This window comes from Crocodylus siamensis, chromosome 3 (genome assembly GCF_052110815.1).
Source record: "Crocodylus siamensis isolate JL-2025a chromosome 3, ASM5211081v1, whole genome shotgun sequence".
Taxonomy (NCBI): Eukaryota; Metazoa; Chordata; order Crocodylia; family Crocodylidae; genus Crocodylus; species Crocodylus siamensis.
This window is the reverse complement of record NC_143397.1, coordinates 135,158,428-135,175,930: the sequence shown is the minus strand read 5'-3', so window position 1 is coordinate 135,175,930 and position 17,503 is coordinate 135,158,428. Positions and strand designations below refer to the sequence as shown.

The window sequence follows — 17,503 nt, the reverse complement described above, 5'->3', positions numbered from 1 at the left end:
GCAGTGGCCTTGCCCATCTCAAAGAGATGGCCAACATAGCGAAGGTTGCTAGGCATGGCAAGCTTCAGCAGGGCGAGGGCCAGCCGGGTGCCTGTGGGGAGGGGAGGCTGCATGGTAGTGTTCTGCCACTCTAGGTGTGACTGGAACTGCTCAAGTAGGTATCTGAAGATGACCCAGGTCATCCTGAATGCCTGGTGCCACTGCTGGTCAACCCAAGTCTGCTGGATGATGTGCAGCCACCAGTCCTGGAACCCAGAGGTGGTGGGGCTGGAGGCCCAGGAGGGCAAAGGCAACCCTGATGGTGGTGTCCAACAGCACATCATTGGTATCATTGGCTCCCCCTGGTGGCAGCAGGGGTCCATTGCAGGGCTGCAGGAAGTAGCACCAGTTTGGTGCTAAGAGCAGCAAATCTGCTGCTAAGTCCTTGCATGTATAGACACCTACCAGGGAGCATTTGCTTTCGAGTAAACTGATCCCAGATCAAATGCAGTGTAATGTGCAAAAAGAGTGGTCTTTGTATAAAGTTTATCTTCTAGATGCCAATAAGCCCCAGCCAGCTATACATATCCCAGCACGCTTCAAAATATATTATGCTGCAGAGTCCAAAGTGGAGGTTACTACTCAATTTGAAGTTCTGTTTCTGAATAATTGATTCAATAATTTGTTCCCAGTCAAAAGGCTTGGGTGGGGGGGTTGCATAAAGTTTTATACGTTGGTTCAAAAGACAAATGTTGTACGTGAACTAAAATTGTGTTGGAATGCTTTTCTTCCTATACATGATGAAGACTTGCGGCTTGTTTTGTAAACAAAGAGATGCTATTTCTGCATTTGAAAACGTACACAAACCAATGTAAAAAAATTGTGGATTTTGAAATCTTTTGTGATGTTATTAGAGGTACAAAGAAATATTAGTAATGTCAAGCTTTTTTAAGCTCAAAGTTTTAAAAAATTCTTAAAACTTTTTCCTATTTGGAGTTCATCCTTAATATTTTGAGAAAGTGAGTATTTTTAATATTCAGAGACACTTTTTAAAAAGAAAAATGATGTTAGAAACGTGTGTTTTTGTGGAGTCTTGTATGCATCCTCAGTATGGAAAAACTGCTGCTTTTCCTACATTATTTTGGGCAAGATAGTCCTCACTTGCTACTTCGGATGGTACTGCCTGAAAGGATCACATCCTTGACACTCTTCTTACGGATTGTCGCTGTCCAAATGAAATTCAGAAGAGCTGAGAAAAGTATAAATCAGAACATCTCAGGTTTTCTACCTCCTTAGACTTGCTAGCTTCTTTCAAAATACTATTATTCCTTGTAGATACAATACCTTTTCTTTTTTTTGGATATTACCTGAAACTGCATGCTCCAGATCAGTGAATCAGAATCCACAAAGAGTAACTGAATACCTGCAAAGCAGATTCATACTTTTCGTGTCCCCCATGGTGTATTCTTCCCTAGCCCTCGATGTTAAGCTCTTGCTAAAAAGATTTTGGGTTGACATCAAAGAATGTTTTCCCTTTGTTCTAGGAGCTTGATTATGGGCACAGTATGGAAATATTGATACTATATTTACTCAAATATAAGATGGGGGATTTCCCTCAACCAGTGTGGGGGGAAAGCACCTCATCTTACATCTGCATATGAAGTGGAATGGGGAGCATTTGGCTGCTCTGGCTCTGACTCCGGCCCTCAGCCCAGGTCAGGGCCAGAGTTAGACCCACAGCAGCCTCTTGCCATCCCCCCCACCCCGTTTTCCCTCTGCAGCTTCTGCCCTCCCTGCCCACTCCCCAGCCAACCCTTGGGAGATGTTGGGATCTGCCCGGGTACAGAAGACACGGAAACTCCTTCTACCTGGCCAGTCAACCATCATGACACTGCTGCATGGCCAGGCAAGGGCTGAGCTTCCACATGTTGTGCTCCAGGACAGAGTAGCGAGAGCAGTGTTTGGCAGTAAGGGGAGTTGTGGAGTTGGAAAGAGAAAAAGTGGGGAGTTGGGTGGGGAAGAGGCAGAGACTGGGGAGAGTTTGGGAGAATGAGGCAGAGGCTGGGGGGAGAGGTAGAAGCTGCAAGAGACTGGGGAGCTGGGGGTGGGGGATGCATGTGGCTGGGGGGGAGCCAGGAAGCCTGCAGAGGGAAGAAGTGGATGGGACCACCTGACCACTAGGGCTGTACGAAGCTTCGGTAGCCAGTTCAAATTGGGAGACCCATTACAAGGTCTGCATTGAATTGGAAGCCTCCAAATCGATTTGGAGAGATTTGGAAGGCTTGCAACAAACAGAAACTGAGAAGAGGAAGGGGGATGGAGTGATCTTCCATATATGGAAAAGGGTGAGGGGGTGGGGGAAGACTGTTCTGATACTGACATCTGTAGCAGGCCAGTGACTGTGATCTTTCCCCCCACACACAAAAATGATACGAGTTCAACAGTTTGAGGTGCACTTTCACAGAAGCCCTTGCACCTATCTCCTTAAAACTTGGCAGGCTTCATGCCCTCAGAAGAGGCTACCATCCCTGCTGTTTTCATATGAATCTGCAAAAAAAAATGACAAAGTTATAGGTGTTTTAGTGATTCCCATTATAGTCTATGGCCAAATCTCCAAATCGGCCAAATTGAATCAAGACAGTGATTTGAATCACCAAATCAAATCAGTGTCCCTCCAAATTGGCCGAATCTGAACTGAATACTTGCTGCTTCGCACAAGGCTACTGACCACCCTCCTAGCCTCTGCTTTCCCTGCTGTAGCAGTGAAATGTGTGGGGTTGAAGATGACTCTTCAATTCTTACCTGGGAAATTATAATTAATTTTTATAAATTTTCCATATATAGAATCTAAATATAGGAGTTCATCTTGTATTCAGGATCAACTTACATTTAAGTAAATACAGTAATAGAACTAGATATAGGATGGGCAAATATGTTCATTGACTAGTCCAGTCTGATATAGTTCCATAGGAGCTAGGGTCAGGAGGGACCTGAACAGATCATCTAGCCTGACCCCCTGTCACAGGCAGGAATGAATGCGGGGTTCACAAGACCTCAGACAGGTGATCATCTAACTTCTTTTTGAATTTGCCCAAGGTAGGGGTGAGGACCACTTCCCTAGGAAGTTGGTTCCAGATTCTGGCCACCCTAACTGTAAAATATTTCCTTCTGATCTCTAACCTAAACTTATTCTCCATCAGCTTAATACCATTGTTCCTTGTCACCCCAGGTGAAGTTGGGGAGAATCGGGCTCTTCCTATTTGCTGATGATCTCCCCTGATGAGTTTGTAGGCAGCCACCAGGTCCCCCCTCAGCCTCCTCTTGCCAAGGCTGAATAGGTTCCTGTCCCCCAGTCTCTCCTCGTAGGCCCTGTCCTGCTGCCCTCTCACCAAATGGGTGACCCTCTTCTGAACTCTCTCTAGGCTGGCCACATCCTTTTTAAAGTGCAGCGCCCAGTACTGGACGCAGTACTCCAACTGCAGCCTGACCAAAGTCGCATAGAGGGGGAGTATCACCTCTCTGGACTGGCTTGAGGTGCATCTTTGGATGCATAACAAGGTATGGCTGGCCTTACTGGCTGCAGTCTGGCATTGGCGGCTCATGTTCATCTTGGAGTCGATAATGACTCCAAGATCCCGTTCCGCCTCTGCTTTCAAGAGGGGAACTCTCCAGCCTGTATGTATGCTGTGGATTCCTTCTCCCAAGGTGCAGCACCCTGCATTTGTCTACATTGAACCCCATCCTGTTCTCATCTGCCCACTTTTGTAGTCTGTCTAAATCTAGTTGCAGCCTCTCTCTCCCTTCAATGTGTCCACCTCGTCCCACATCTTAGTGTCATCAGCAAACTTGGACAGCGTGCTTTCCACCCCCTCGTCCAAGTCACTGATGAAGATGTTAAACGGTGCGGGCCTGAGGACCGAGCCCTGGGGGACCCCACTGTTCACATCTCGCCAGGCTGAGTACGACCTTTCCACCACTACTCTCTGGGTGCGCCCCATCAACCAATTTTTTACCCATCCAACTGTGGAGGCATCAATGCCACAGTTGCCTAATTTATTGATGAGAATGGGGTGAAATAATATAAAAATGAGATCATTGAGTCTAATCCAGGGGTGTCCAGCCTTTTTGAACTTTTTATCACCCAGTGGGCCAGTGAGCCATATTCAAGCACCCTCTGTCCTGGGCCAGAAAGACCCTGCCCGTGTAGCCCTACTGCAGACCTTGAATCTATGAATCTATGCACCTGTCTGTTACTGCAAGGTTCATGGTAGCTGCTGGTGGGCAGGGGCAAGAGGGACCCATTCTGCATCCAGCCAGCTACTGCCCCAGAGACTGAAGGGGAGAAATAAATAGCTCCACATCCCCATCCCCTGAGCAGTGCAGCCCTATGAGCCGGCGCTGCCTGAGGGGGGCTGGAGCGAGGCAGCCCCTCACCCACCTGCCCACACAGCCCTGCTCACCGTGGTGCCTGGCCATCTGCGCATGCAGCCCCAGTGGCCTCAGCGCTGCGAGCCCAGAGCACGGGGTCCAGCAGACACTGGCTCCTGCCACCTCGCCCCGCAGAGGTCACGCCAGGACCCTGCCTGCTGAGGCCCCCCCCATACTGGCTTCCCACATTCTGCTGGGAATGGGAGGAGGCTGGCCAGGTTGGCACCAGCCAGCAGAAGTGGCGGCGGAGCCATGTGCCACTCGGGACTGACCAGTGCGGGCAGGGGGAAAATGCAGCTGAGCCCCTGCCACTCCTGCCGGGCTCGTCCCGTCCTGTCCCGAGCAGCATGTGGCTCTGCCGCCACTTCTGCTGGCTGGTGCAAACCCGGCCGGGCTCCTCCTGTCCCCAGGAGCATGTGGGAATCCGGCTTCAGCTGCATGCTGCTCCGGATGGGACAGATCTGCCCAGGTCAGCACCAGGCAGCAGAGGTGGCAACAGCCATGTGTCGCTCAGGACTAACTGGCGGAGGTAGGGCAAAAGTGCAGCTGAGCCCTTGCTGCTCTGGCTGGGCTTATCCTGTCCCAAGAGGCACATCGCTACTCCTCTTCCCACACGCACTGCGTTGGCAATGTCAAGCTGATGCAGTATGTGTGGGAACCTTGTCCCTTCCCCAGCCCTTCAGCAGCCATTAGGAAGCTGCTGAGGGGTTGGGGGAGGGACGGGGTGGGAACGAAAGTAAAGTGAAGTAAACTTTAGTTTCCTGTCGCAGCACCACAGGCCTCAAAAAATGGCGTGGTGGGCCGCATGGCTGACAAACCTGAATTCTAATCAGTCTTGCAGTTCAGTGGATCTCCTTCATGCCAGCCAGATTTATAGGTAACAGTATTTTGAAAATCCATCCCATATAGACAAATACTTATTTTGTGTTTTTGCATGTGATCAAGTTACCTTAAAAACACAGCTCTCTGAAATGAATGGATTTCTAATTGATCGGTATCATAGAAAGAAATACCATGTATTATTATGTGGTTTACCCAAATGTGGTATGGTAAAAACCTATTTTATATACTGTATTTATTTGAATTTAAGACAGTTCCCCAATAATTGGATTCTATATATAGAAAATTTATAAATTTGTTATAATTTTCCAGATAAAGAATTTAATTATTGGAGGTTTGTCTTAAATTTATCTCCTTCCCGTTGCTATAGCAGGGAAAACAATGGCTGGGGGGGAGGGTCAGGTGGCCCCCTTGGCCTCTGCTCCCCCCCAACTTTTTCCCTCTGTAGCCCTTTCTTCCCTCTTACTGTCAGACTCCCTGAACTCATGTGCAGGATGCAAGATAGTAAGGGGTGGGGCATGCACAGAAGCTGCAGAGGGCAAGCAGAAGGTAATCTGAACTGCAAAAAAAACGCTGACTTCAGAACCAAAAACCGCTGACTTCAGAATAAATATGCCTACATTAATTTGCATATATGCAGATTCCTATGGGTACCTACAAATTTAGATCATCCAGAATTGATGCATTGTATCTTATTTTACAAACTGCTGCAAGTTTTAGCACATACTCCATAAACACACTCTTGAGCAGCACTTTTGTACCTATTTATATATAGTACAAACTGGGCACATCTGCACAAGATGTTGTGTTGCCATAGTGATGAGCTGTGGCGACAGCTCATCGTTATAGCAGCGTAGCATCAGGGAGTACAAACTGTGTGACACTGACACTGTCACGGTAATGACAAGCTACATCTCCAGAGCTCATTGCTCCAGCAGCATAGCAGCTAAAAATAACCGTGCACTGCCGGGTATTGCAGTACCAAGTGTGCAGTCACGGGCATGTGTAGATATGCTCGCTATGCATGATATTAGTCCAAACTCAAAAGGCTCATGATCTATCACATAGGTCATTAAGCTGGGCCTCAGCAGAGTCAGCAGTGTTAAGCCACGGTGACCCTGCAGTCCAGCATCGTTCAGTGTGTGTGTATGAGTGTGCGTACGTACTCCAGTTACCCCTCACAAAGGATCCACGTGCTAATTAGCTGCCCACTCATGACTGGACCCTGGTATTTTTGCATAAGTCCTGGGATCCTCCAAAATTTTATATGCATATGAGGCACAGGGCTGTCTGGTGTGGCTCCATTCCATGGAGGGTGGAGCCGCACCCGTTACACGCAACAGTTCTAAGAGAGGGGGTGAGCAACTGTCATCTTCATAAATGTATGATGATATTTGGTAGGCATTTAAGACTGATGAAGAGACAGGAATAATTGGAAATGGGGGGAAAGGGTACTGCGCAGGTGTGGGACTGAAGAGGAAGCTGAAATGTATTCGATGTATTGGTTCACCATGAGTGAAAAAGGGTCAGCGGGGGAGATACCATGATCAATCAGGTGGTTTTCCCAGGGTGAACCTGGCTTTTGCACTCTGGGCAGGCTAATGTCTGCAAGCTTCCCAAATGTAGGATGCTCAAGCGCACGTTCTGTGGTAATGGGGGACTGTGTTTGCACTTTCCTCCTTGTTTTCTCCTTTGGCCTTGAGGGCAGGAACAAGTGTCATAAGGGGACATCCAAACTGCAATGCCTTCTGGGTTGGGGCCTGCATGTAGAATACCTGCTACAGTTTTTAGGTGTATCCAAAATCCCAGACTGATGGGTCAGGGAGGGAGGAGACTTGCCCTGTGGTAGAGTCTCACAGACTTGAATGATTGAGTACTGCTTTAGTCAATTTGGAATTTGGAACGAATTGGTCCTTGAGCCAAAAAAAAAAATTGGTATGTTTGCCTAATATGGGTCATATGTTTTACAGGCATGTTGTGTGGGCTGCATTCAGTTAGCTTCATAGTTGGTTTCCATTACTGAGCACATGCTGCTTTTAGCGGCAGTTTAATGATAGTGTATTTAATTAGGAGGCTTTCCTATATGCAAATATAAGACGAGGAGCTTTTTTCCCATGCTGTTTGTGTGGTGAGGATTTCGTCTTGTATTAGAGTAAATGCGGTATTTAATGTTGCAGGCACTACCCATTAAGTAACCCAGAACATTAGGCAGTGAGTAATGCTTGCTCAGTTTATGATGGGTCATGGCTAGTACTGGTATAGAAAGGAAGAAAAAATATTTTAGATTTGTTCTGAATGTAATTAGAGTGAGCAACATATGTAATACTGCGGTGTTCTCAGTGGTTCCTTTTTCTCTTACTCAACTATAATCACTTTTCAGAGAAGTCTCATGTTTTTTGCTTAAAGAATATAAAGCTTCTTTTTACTCAAGTCTTTTCTGGTTTAGAAGAAAAAATGATCAGGGAGAGTATACAATATAACCAAAAGGTAGCAGGCTTAAAAAAAATTGATGCGATTTCTTGGAAATATTAATTTAGCAAACATTTTATAGCAAATATTTTATAAGGTGTTAACCCCACATGAATTTGTCTAATTTTTGCAGGACTCTGAGGAAGAAGATAATGAGTTGGAGGCTATTAACAAGAAGCTGATAAGTTCACAGGGTATTCAGAATTTTCGGCCTTATGTACCTGAGGAGTTTGCTGACTTCAGTGTTTACAATGCCAGCCTAGAGAACAGGGAATGGTTTTCCTCTAAAACAGACTTCATAAGTTCACATGTTCATGAGAAAGAGGTGTCCCGCAGTCCCACCACTAGCAGTATCACTAGTGGATACTTTTCCCACAGTGCCTCTAATGCTACTTTGTCTGACATGCTTGTTCCTGGTAGTGATAGCACAGATCAGCTAGCCAGTCAAATGAAGGATCTGGACTCTACTGACCATTCAGGACCACCTCTTGCACATGATGTAAGATCTTCTTTGAACAAGGAGTTTCCAGAGTCAGAACAGGAGTTAGCTAAAGAAGAGGTATCCATGTCACCACTAAAAGAAAACAGTGCCTTAACAGAAGAAATACCACTGTCCCTTGATACTACTAACAAAAACTCTGAGAAATTACATAGGGCTGACTGCTGTTCACCATTAGATTCCTCAGCTAGCAAAAACATCCGACGTACAGTTGAGTTTTCATCGTGTGAAGTAACAATTGAACATACTACAGATGTTCTTGAAGATCACTCATTTACAGAATTCATGGGTGTTGAAGATGGAAAGGATTTTGACCATTCGGTAATTCCACAGCCATGTTCCACTGATTCCTCTAATGGAGTGGAAAAAATTACAACTACTGGGCTGGACAGTGCCTCTGATTTATCACAGAACACTGACACTCAGCAGGTCTCTCACTTGGGCCAGCTGGAATGTATGACAGTAGATTACCAGCCTTCAAACACTACTGAAAACCCTTTATGTTCTGTACTAGTAGAAGAGGCTACATGCTGTCAGACATACCCTGATTCTTCCCTGGATGATTTTATTGAAAAGAACCATTTAGATGTTTCTGACTGTGAAGATGGCGCATCTGCAGAACAAGTCCATACCTTGCCTAGCTGGGTGGCAGTGGGAGAACAAGTGTGTGTTGGAAGTAATAAAGCTGGCACAGTGAGATACATTGGACCAGTGGATTTTTCAGCTGGAATCTGGGTTGGAGTTGAGCTAAGTGTTCAATTGGGTAAGAATCTACAAATATACTGCAGATTGTGTACAACATGTAGGGCAAGTTTTAAACTTATTCTATATAATTGCACACTTCAGTGTTTGGAAATGCTAGACTAGGCAGGTGGGAAGGGTATCTAATATAACCAGCCTTCTTAGTGCTGGGTGGAGGGTTATTTGTTTTTAAGTTCACCGATATTTATTTTTAAAGGGTTGCTTTTAAAATGTATGTTGAAACATATAACTGCCTCTCTTCTCTCTGCTTTGTGAACATTAGTGCTTTCACATCCTAGATCACACACACTTGCCCTTGCTCCCAATTTTAAGACAAGTGTGAAACTTTTAAAGTGGTCAGTATTTTTTAAAATTCATATTTGCCAATTCAGTTTCTTTTTGCAGTAGGAATCAGCAACTGAGGAGTTCAAATTATCTACAGTTTTGGTTGTTGCCTATTGGGTTCTTTTTTGATTTGGGTGGTTAGTTGTGGGGTTTTGTTGCTGTTGTTTTAAAAAGACCACTTTTTCTCAGGGAAAGAAGTCAAGAATACTGTTCTTTAACTTGATTTTACTAATATGGTCTCTCTTTTGATGAGAAGATAGAACAGAGAGACTTGAGTGTAGAGCTGTCTACAGAAGAGACCTTCATTTTTTTTTTTATTTTTTATTTTTTAGAGTTAATAACAAACCAAGACTCTAGATTTAAGATTTTAAACAGTGGAATGTTTTCTGAGACCTGGACATTTGTGTTTTTTAAACTTTTGAACCTGATGTGTTGAAACACTTGCTTTTGTGAAGAGAATAAATACTAGATCTAATTCTTAACTACAGTAGTAATGTGATGGGGGTGGGGTTCATTAATTCTTACATATCAGGTACTTCTGCTGTGACAGCTTTAAGCTCAAGTACTCGGCAACAAATATTTGAAGACATTTACATGTATGAGTATTTTAATTGTATGTGATGGCTAGGTATCATATATTATTAATTCCATTAATTTTTCTTTTTATTGAAGGTAAACATGATGGAACTGTAAAAGGTAGAGAATACTTCCATTGCAAGCCCCGGCATGGTGTATTCGTTCGTCCTGGGCGCCTCAGTAAAACACCAGCTTCAACAAAGAGATGTAGTAGCACTTCACGATCTCAGGCACCCTCCAGTGTAGGAAAAAAAAAAGGTTCTGTACTTCCAGGGCCATCATCCTCTTCTAAAACAGGAGAAGCAGTCCTTTGTCAGTCAGGAGATGCAGCAGCCTCTGCTTTTTCTAGGAAACAGGAGAACAGGAAGTCTTGGATTAATTAAACTGCAGTATTTTTGCACTTAGTACACACACCACTGTGTGGAAACCTTTATGGATTTTAAAAGTTTAATGTACAGTTTTAATCTGTCCATACCGAATGTGTATTCTTTAGAGTTATAGACTTAATTCTCTAATTTTTTTATAAATAATATATACATATATATATATATATATATATATATTATATATATATGAATGTGTATCTAGAGTTTGTCTGCCAGTAGGCAGATATGGCTGCACACTAAAATACAGTTAAAGCTGATTTGTAGATAATCGTGAGGTACTGGACTATTTGATACACAACAATTTGGGAGATATATTTTAAAGAAACAAAATATTTTATTGTGGAAAAATGGGATGCAAGTCCTTATTTGAAAAAAAGCTACAGTATGCTGTTCTTAATTACCAAAGAACTTGTATTAGACTGACACATTTGCTGTTTATATCTTTTTATTGTAAATGTTTTAACTATAGCTTGGTGCCATGTTACTTCTAGTCACTGGGCACCATGCTGCCTTATGTCCTGTGTTTAAGCACACTGAAATATCTGACTGCTTCATTTTTTGTCTTCCTAGAGGCCTGCCACTGTGCTGACTTGGTATTCTACTGAAAACACCAACAATGCCTAAGACTGTGTCTGGCATTTCCTAAATGATCACAAGCCAGCCAGGCAGTTTGACTGCAGAAACAGTATTACTGTAAGGATGTGAGAGGACAACATTTTTTTAAATGGCTTTTTGGGAAGTGGGTAAACAAAGCAGCAGTAAATGGATCATGACTGCCAACATTGCACTGTTATTTGCTGGGTTATGATCAAGCTAATGGAACATTCTAATTTTAATCTGTAAAGTTTATTGTGATTATGGATAGAGGAGTTTATGTATGCTGCTTGTGGGTTCTTGAGAGAGATTCCACATGTAGATACTGTAGATGCCTGTACAAACATCCTGGATATTTTGTAAAGTAACAAATGGTAAACATGAATGAAATGAATGGCCTGCTGTATCTGTTTTTCTTTATTTCTTAGCAAGTGAATGAGTGAGATACCTGGGACCTTACTGAAAAGCTGCTGTTCTTCCTTTGATTTATGTATAGTAAGCTGACTCTAGTATTTTACTTTTTACTGTAAAGAACTGTAATTTATATTCTGCCATACTGTATTTAATTGGTACAGAACTTTTGTGTGTTAGAATACAGACCATTTACTTTGGATTTTAAAAAAAGATTGTTGTTCTTGTATTTGACATCACCTTTGTACTTCCTGTACTTATGGCTTCATTATCAACTAGTAGGTTAAGTGATTCTGCTGGTTAACAGTTTTGGTGCTTCAATGGAATTTACCCTGTAAACATCCTAATACATATCCACAGCCTTTTAGGAATGGATAGGTGGACAGTATTACTCACTGATACCACTGACTGTCTTGTTTAGTACAAGGTTTCACTGACAGCATGCAATGTATCTGGCTGTCCCCAAATGTATTATTTGTTGTTTTGTTTTTTGGGTTTGTTTGGTGTTTTTTTTTGGGGGGGGGAGAACTTAAGTATAGCAGCAGTTCACATTTTCAGTGTCCATCCAGAACTGATACAGCTGCATCAATTGTATCATTACTGGAGGAAATTATTATAATTGGCAACTTAAGAATTTCTTTATGCACAAATATTTTATCAAAGACGATAAATGATCCTAGAACACAGCTAAATGTTTCTAACAAAAACGATATGTTAAATTAATTTGGGATATAACGACATAAAAGTTGAAAGGGAATTTTAAAAAGCTACAAGACTTGCCCCAGACATTGTGAACCAAAGTATGTTGAATCACTTGAAGGTTAATGTGGACATTATCTTGTTCTGACAAAGATGCGATGTTATACTGGATTCTGATTAAACATACAGGCTTGTGTTTAATTTATTGTAGGCATTCATAAATATTAATGCTTATTTACGTAAGTGACTTGGGGTAGGTTTGCTTCTGCTAATAGGCAGGCTATAAAGATGCTACAAAAAGTCAGAATTATCTGAATGCAGTATGCCTTTTCAGGGATTATGATCCTGTCAGCGTCTCTGCCTACTGAAACTCCTCTTGGTAAGCCTTTATGTTACCCTGTCCCTCACTAACATAAGTTAACTGAAATGGAGTTGACAGTATAAACAGATGTCACTAAAGCAGATCATCTGTGACAAGATGCATCAAACATAACTAATCCACTTCTTTGGGTGAAACAGACATTGCCTGTTGTCCCACAGGGTTGGGCTCCTGCTGCTCCCAGGCGTAGTTAGGGCCGATTACTTGGGATACATCTCTGCAAACGGGGAGCCCTGGGTTTCCCTGGCTGTGCTCTGCTGCAAGCAGGAAAACCCTGAGGTTTTTATAGTGGGACAAAGGCAATGTTTGTTTCCATCCTTTATTTAGTAGCTAGAGCAGTGGTTTGCAACATTTTAAGACTCAAGACACCCCTCAATAAACTCAAAACACCCCTTAATAGACTTGAGGCACCCCTTGGAAAGTGCTGGCTCTTAATTTTCACTTGTTTTTTGACTACAGAAAAATAATCAAGCAATTTTCCTGTCACAAAAAACTCAGAAACCACAACAGGTCAGAATGGTTTTAACACTACAACTTCCTCTTGGAAATATCTTGATTTATCTTGTGAATCATGTTTGTACATCTAATAATGTTAATATTGTGTGGCACCCATGAAAGGATCTCCAGGCACCCCTACTTGCCCTGGCATCCTGGTTGAGAACCACTGAGTCAGAGCAACAAAGTAGAAGTCAGGCATTTTATTCCCAAACTTGCTACTGTAGGCAAGTGGTTGATCAAGCCTTATCTTGTTTTCTAGGTGTAAGATCTAAATTCTCAGCTGTGTGAAGACTTGACTGTCTCCCTTGTGAAATTTGCAAGTTTCAGCCAAAAATCCCTCTCAATGTACAAAGCATTAATAATTATATTTGCCACTGGAAGCAAAAGATTAAAGTGTTGAGCACAAGAAGAAAATAACACAAATAACTGAAAACTAAGGAGATTACAAGTAAAGTTGCGTTCATATTTTGTTAAAAAAACACTTAACACACAACTCCCATATGCTAGCAAGCAGCAGCATTCTCACAGACCCAACGCTTCAAAAGCCTTGACATCCAGAAACATACCTAGAACTTCTAAACTTGCTACAATTGAGTGTTCTGTTTTCAAGTACAGAAACCACATGTGTTTGGTATGTTTCAAACTTTATGTGCAGAAATACGGAAGTGTGACACGGGAGAAGAATGTCAATGCCACATTGCATTGGTGCCCAGGGGCTGGGTGAAATGGTCCACCTACATGCCCACCTTTGATTCCTCCTCCACCCAAACGTTAAAACCAACTGCTTGGAAAGGGCTGCAGCATTTCCATTCAGGCAGGGCTGAGTGAGTCACTTGCCTTCATGGCTCATTATCCTCTTTCCTGGTTCCTGCTAATCTCTCTCCACTCCACAGGTATTAATGACCCTCTATCCCACAGATTGGCAAGCCCTGGCACACATGCCAGAGCATGGCACATGAGACCATTTTCCTCAGCACACCACAGCCAGCTTGGCCTCTGGGCAGCTGCCGCCAACCACAGATCCCAGGCTGCTTGCAGCAGGCGGCCAAAAGGCTGCAAGTCCTGCTGCAGGCAGCCTGGGCTCTGTGGCAGGCAGCAGCTGCCCAGAGGCTACAATTTTGAGGCTGCAAACAGCTGCATGGGAGTCTGCAGTCCCAGCACTGGCTCCATGGTGGCTGCAGCTGGGCACATGCCCATCGCCTGCCATCCCCCTGGAGCCAGTGCCAGGGCTGCAGCTGCCACCACCATTGAGCCAGTGCCAGAGCTGCAGAGCTCAGCGCAGTTGTTTGCACCCTGCTGGCTGCCCACACTGCTCCTGGGCCCTTCCCTCCCATCTGCCCAGAGGTGTACACCCAGCTACCACCACCATGGAGGCACTGCTGTGGCTGCGGAGCCCAGCACAGCTGTTTGCAGCCTCTCAACTGCCTGCCACAACCAGCCTGGGCTCTGGGTAGCAGCAGCAGACTGTGGGCAAGCTGCAAGCAGCTGCACTGACGTACAGAGTACCAGGACCAGCTCTGTGGCAGCAAGTGCACGCACACCTTGTAACCCAACCCTGGCGCCTCCCTGCCATCCACCCAGAGGCATGTGTGCAGCTGCCACCAGCAATGAGGATTGGGTCCCTTACAGCTCCCCTATTTCTGGCATGCCGAGTTAAGGCATGGGTGGAGGTGGGGTGTTTTTGGCACTTTGCCAAAAATTTTGCCAACCCCTGCTGTATCCTTAATAGTCTTGATGTTCCAGTCTTCAAATGATCCTTTTTTCCACAATTTTGCTGGTAATTTCACAGCCCTACAGACTTTTAGCTCTAGGTAAAAACCTTAACTCAGATGTGGTGATACTAACTCAGGTGTAGAAATGATTGACAGCAAAACATTGGAGGCACTGCCAAGATGTGCCAGAAGGCTAGATATTGATTTATGAATCTGAGTAAGAGCTGTACATTTAACTATAATAACTACAGGACTGATGATGCGATATCTTTTGACTCTATTTTGTCCAATTGTTTTTTTTAAGCTTTCTATATACAGAATTGTTTTATGCTGTGCATGCGTTCCTGGAAAATGTTGCATAACTGGAATTTGCATAAAGGGAACCAATTTTACAATGTAGCAAATAGGGATAAGTTGCAAGACCTTGACTGTACTAACCCCCAAACCCATTTCTACCACTTTTACAAGATAATTTTGGTACTTATCTGCAGCAGACAGAACACAAGCACAGGGTGGTGGTGAATGTTACCATAATGGGCATGGCAACTACAGAAACGTGTTGCAGACAATGAGCGAGGAGCACAGATCCACAACAGGAGACTTTATTTTTGTGCACGTCACTCCTACACTGCACTGCACAAAGTACCTGATTGGCAGGCTTTCACCCCACTGATTGCGTAAGAGTTAGTTTACCTTGCATATAACAAATTTTTGGTATAAAAAAGGTCATTGCATAACAGCAACTTTGCACATACAGAACCCGCATAAAGCCAAGGAAACCTGTACCTAGCAAATGAGCACCCATTCCAATCATCATGTTGGTTTTTGCTTTGATCTTACTTGGAATAACCGAGGGCTGTTCCCTGATGCATTAGCACAGCATCTATCTTTGCTTTCACTGGATAAAAATGTGTTCAGGGCTGGATCTGGCATGCTTACTTTGATTTCTGGTCCACCCAAAATTTAAAACCAACTGCCTGGCAGTAGTAGCAGCATGCCTAGTTACGCATTGCTGAAGAAGTCACTTGATTTCATGGCTCATTGTCATCTCCCTGATTCCTTCTAAACTCTTTGTTCCATGGATATTAATGACTGTTTTTTCTTTTTGGTGGTCTTGATGTTCCATCACACAAGCTGTCCTTCATGCTGCAATCTTACTGTCTGTTCTCTGTAGTGAAGCTCCTATTTCACATCTCTGCAGACTGTATTTACCTCATTCTGATGAAGTTATATTGGTTTTTGTATCAATCTTAAACTGTGAATCATACAGGCCTAGGCCCCTAGCATGTTAGTAACTGGAGAAAAATTGGTGTTTCATAGGCGATGATGCACCACATCACCATCTATGCCCCCCCCCTTTCCAAAATCCTGTATCTACCCATGTCCACATGAAATTGGCATGGGACAGTTTCCATTGGCTTTCAGGGAATATCCAAGTACAGTTGGGAAAGATGAGATGCTAAAAGTTGAATAGAATAGCTTGCCAAAGTCACACATTCAATTCTAAATACTATAGAAGAAAGGCACCCATCTAATTTTCAGTCCCTACCCTACTTGCTAGACGCTTTCTTTTTTGTGGCCATGAAACCTTTCTTGGCTCTGCCACAAAAAGGACCCCCATTTATATTTGTTTTCTTGGGCAGATTGGGGGAGGGGGTACAATGGTGCAGTTGCATGCCCCTCTGCCGCCCTTTGATTCCTGCTTCACCCAAAATTTAAAACCAACTTCCTGGGAGTGGCAACAGCATTTCTAATCAGGTAGTGTTGAGACAGTCCACTGACTTCCTGGCTCTTTATCATGATATTATCACTGATGTTATGGTTCATTATCCTGTTAGTCTTTCCCAGTGCTACAGCTGCTAAGGACCCTCTTTAACTCTTGATGTTTCACTCTTCAAAATGAACCTTGTTTCTGCACCTTGACTGTCTGTTACCACTTTCTGGAAATCTTCCCTCTTTCACACAGCCCTGCAGACTGTTTTTAGTGCTAGCTAAAAACCTTAACTCAGGTGTGGTGATATGAACTCTGGCATACAAATGACAGACAATGAAGTATTGAAGGTACTGTCAAGATGCTCAGAAAGGCTAGATTTTTTTTTCTGTTCCATTGTATTAAATAATGTCATTATTATAATGTCATTATGATATATTGTTATACAGGTTTTCCCTTGCCAACCACCGGGGTTAGGTTCTTGAAAGTTCCTGTGGTTGGCAAGACAAAAGGCTTATTGGGAAAAATGGCAGGTGGCAGGCTTACATGCAGTTGTGGAAAACTCTGGTTGCTCAAAACAGTATACTGTGGTAGTCAAAATGGCATCTAGAATATTAAGCGTGGATACTCAAACCTGCAGTTGGCAAGAGAAACCTGTACTGTATTACCTTGAACTATAAGGACTACTGGACTAATGAAGCGAAGAAACAGAGAGAAGCAGCAGGGTTGGAAGCAACCTCCAGCAGCATATCCAACCTGCTGCCTGAGGCGGGATCCTCCCCCTCCTAACCATCTTGTTCAATCCTCTATTATAAGAAGACCTAACACCCAAACCTGCCTCAGGTGAAGTGAGGGACCTGCAGCAGCCAATGCCCTGCTATTATGAAATGTTGACAAGAGGCCTGGGGGACAGCAGCACTGTACCCAGGCTCCTGGTGGCCCTGGGCAAACTTTTAGTATTGTCCCCCCTACCCCCACGCTACCGCCAGTGATAATAATCATCACTCCTTTCACCATTTTTGGGCCTCCTTTCTCTCCGGGCCCTGGGCGGCTGCCCAGTTGACCCATGCCTGTGTCTGGCCCTGGAGGAGAGGTCGTGCCCCAATCTGACCACAGAGTTAAAGCCCTTCCTGGCCCCAAATATGAAAGTCGGTCTGAGCCTGAGCAGAGGGGCAAGACCCTCTGTAGTGCAAGGCTCCGCAACAGTGTTGGCCCAGTGCCAAACACACCCGCACC

General features: G+C 44.0%; 1 protein-coding gene across 7 annotated transcripts in view; it reads left to right on the top strand.

The window, feature by feature from the left end:
• The window catches only part of KIF13A (kinesin family member 13A), a 197,382-nt gene extending 185,214 nt beyond the window's left edge, over positions 1-12,168 (top strand). For all 7 annotated transcript variants that reach the window (XM_090039264.1, XM_090039265.1, XM_090039263.1 and 4 more), the window contains 2 exons: positions 7,850-8,978; positions 9,974-12,168. In XM_090039264.1, the coding sequence (XP_089895390.1) occupies positions 7,850-8,978; positions 9,974-10,260 (1,416 nt within the window). In that variant the 3' untranslated portion in view covers positions 10,261-12,168. The remainder of the gene's footprint in view (positions 1-7,849; positions 8,979-9,973) is intronic.
• The last annotated feature ends 5,335 nt before the right edge of the window (positions 12,169-17,503 follow it).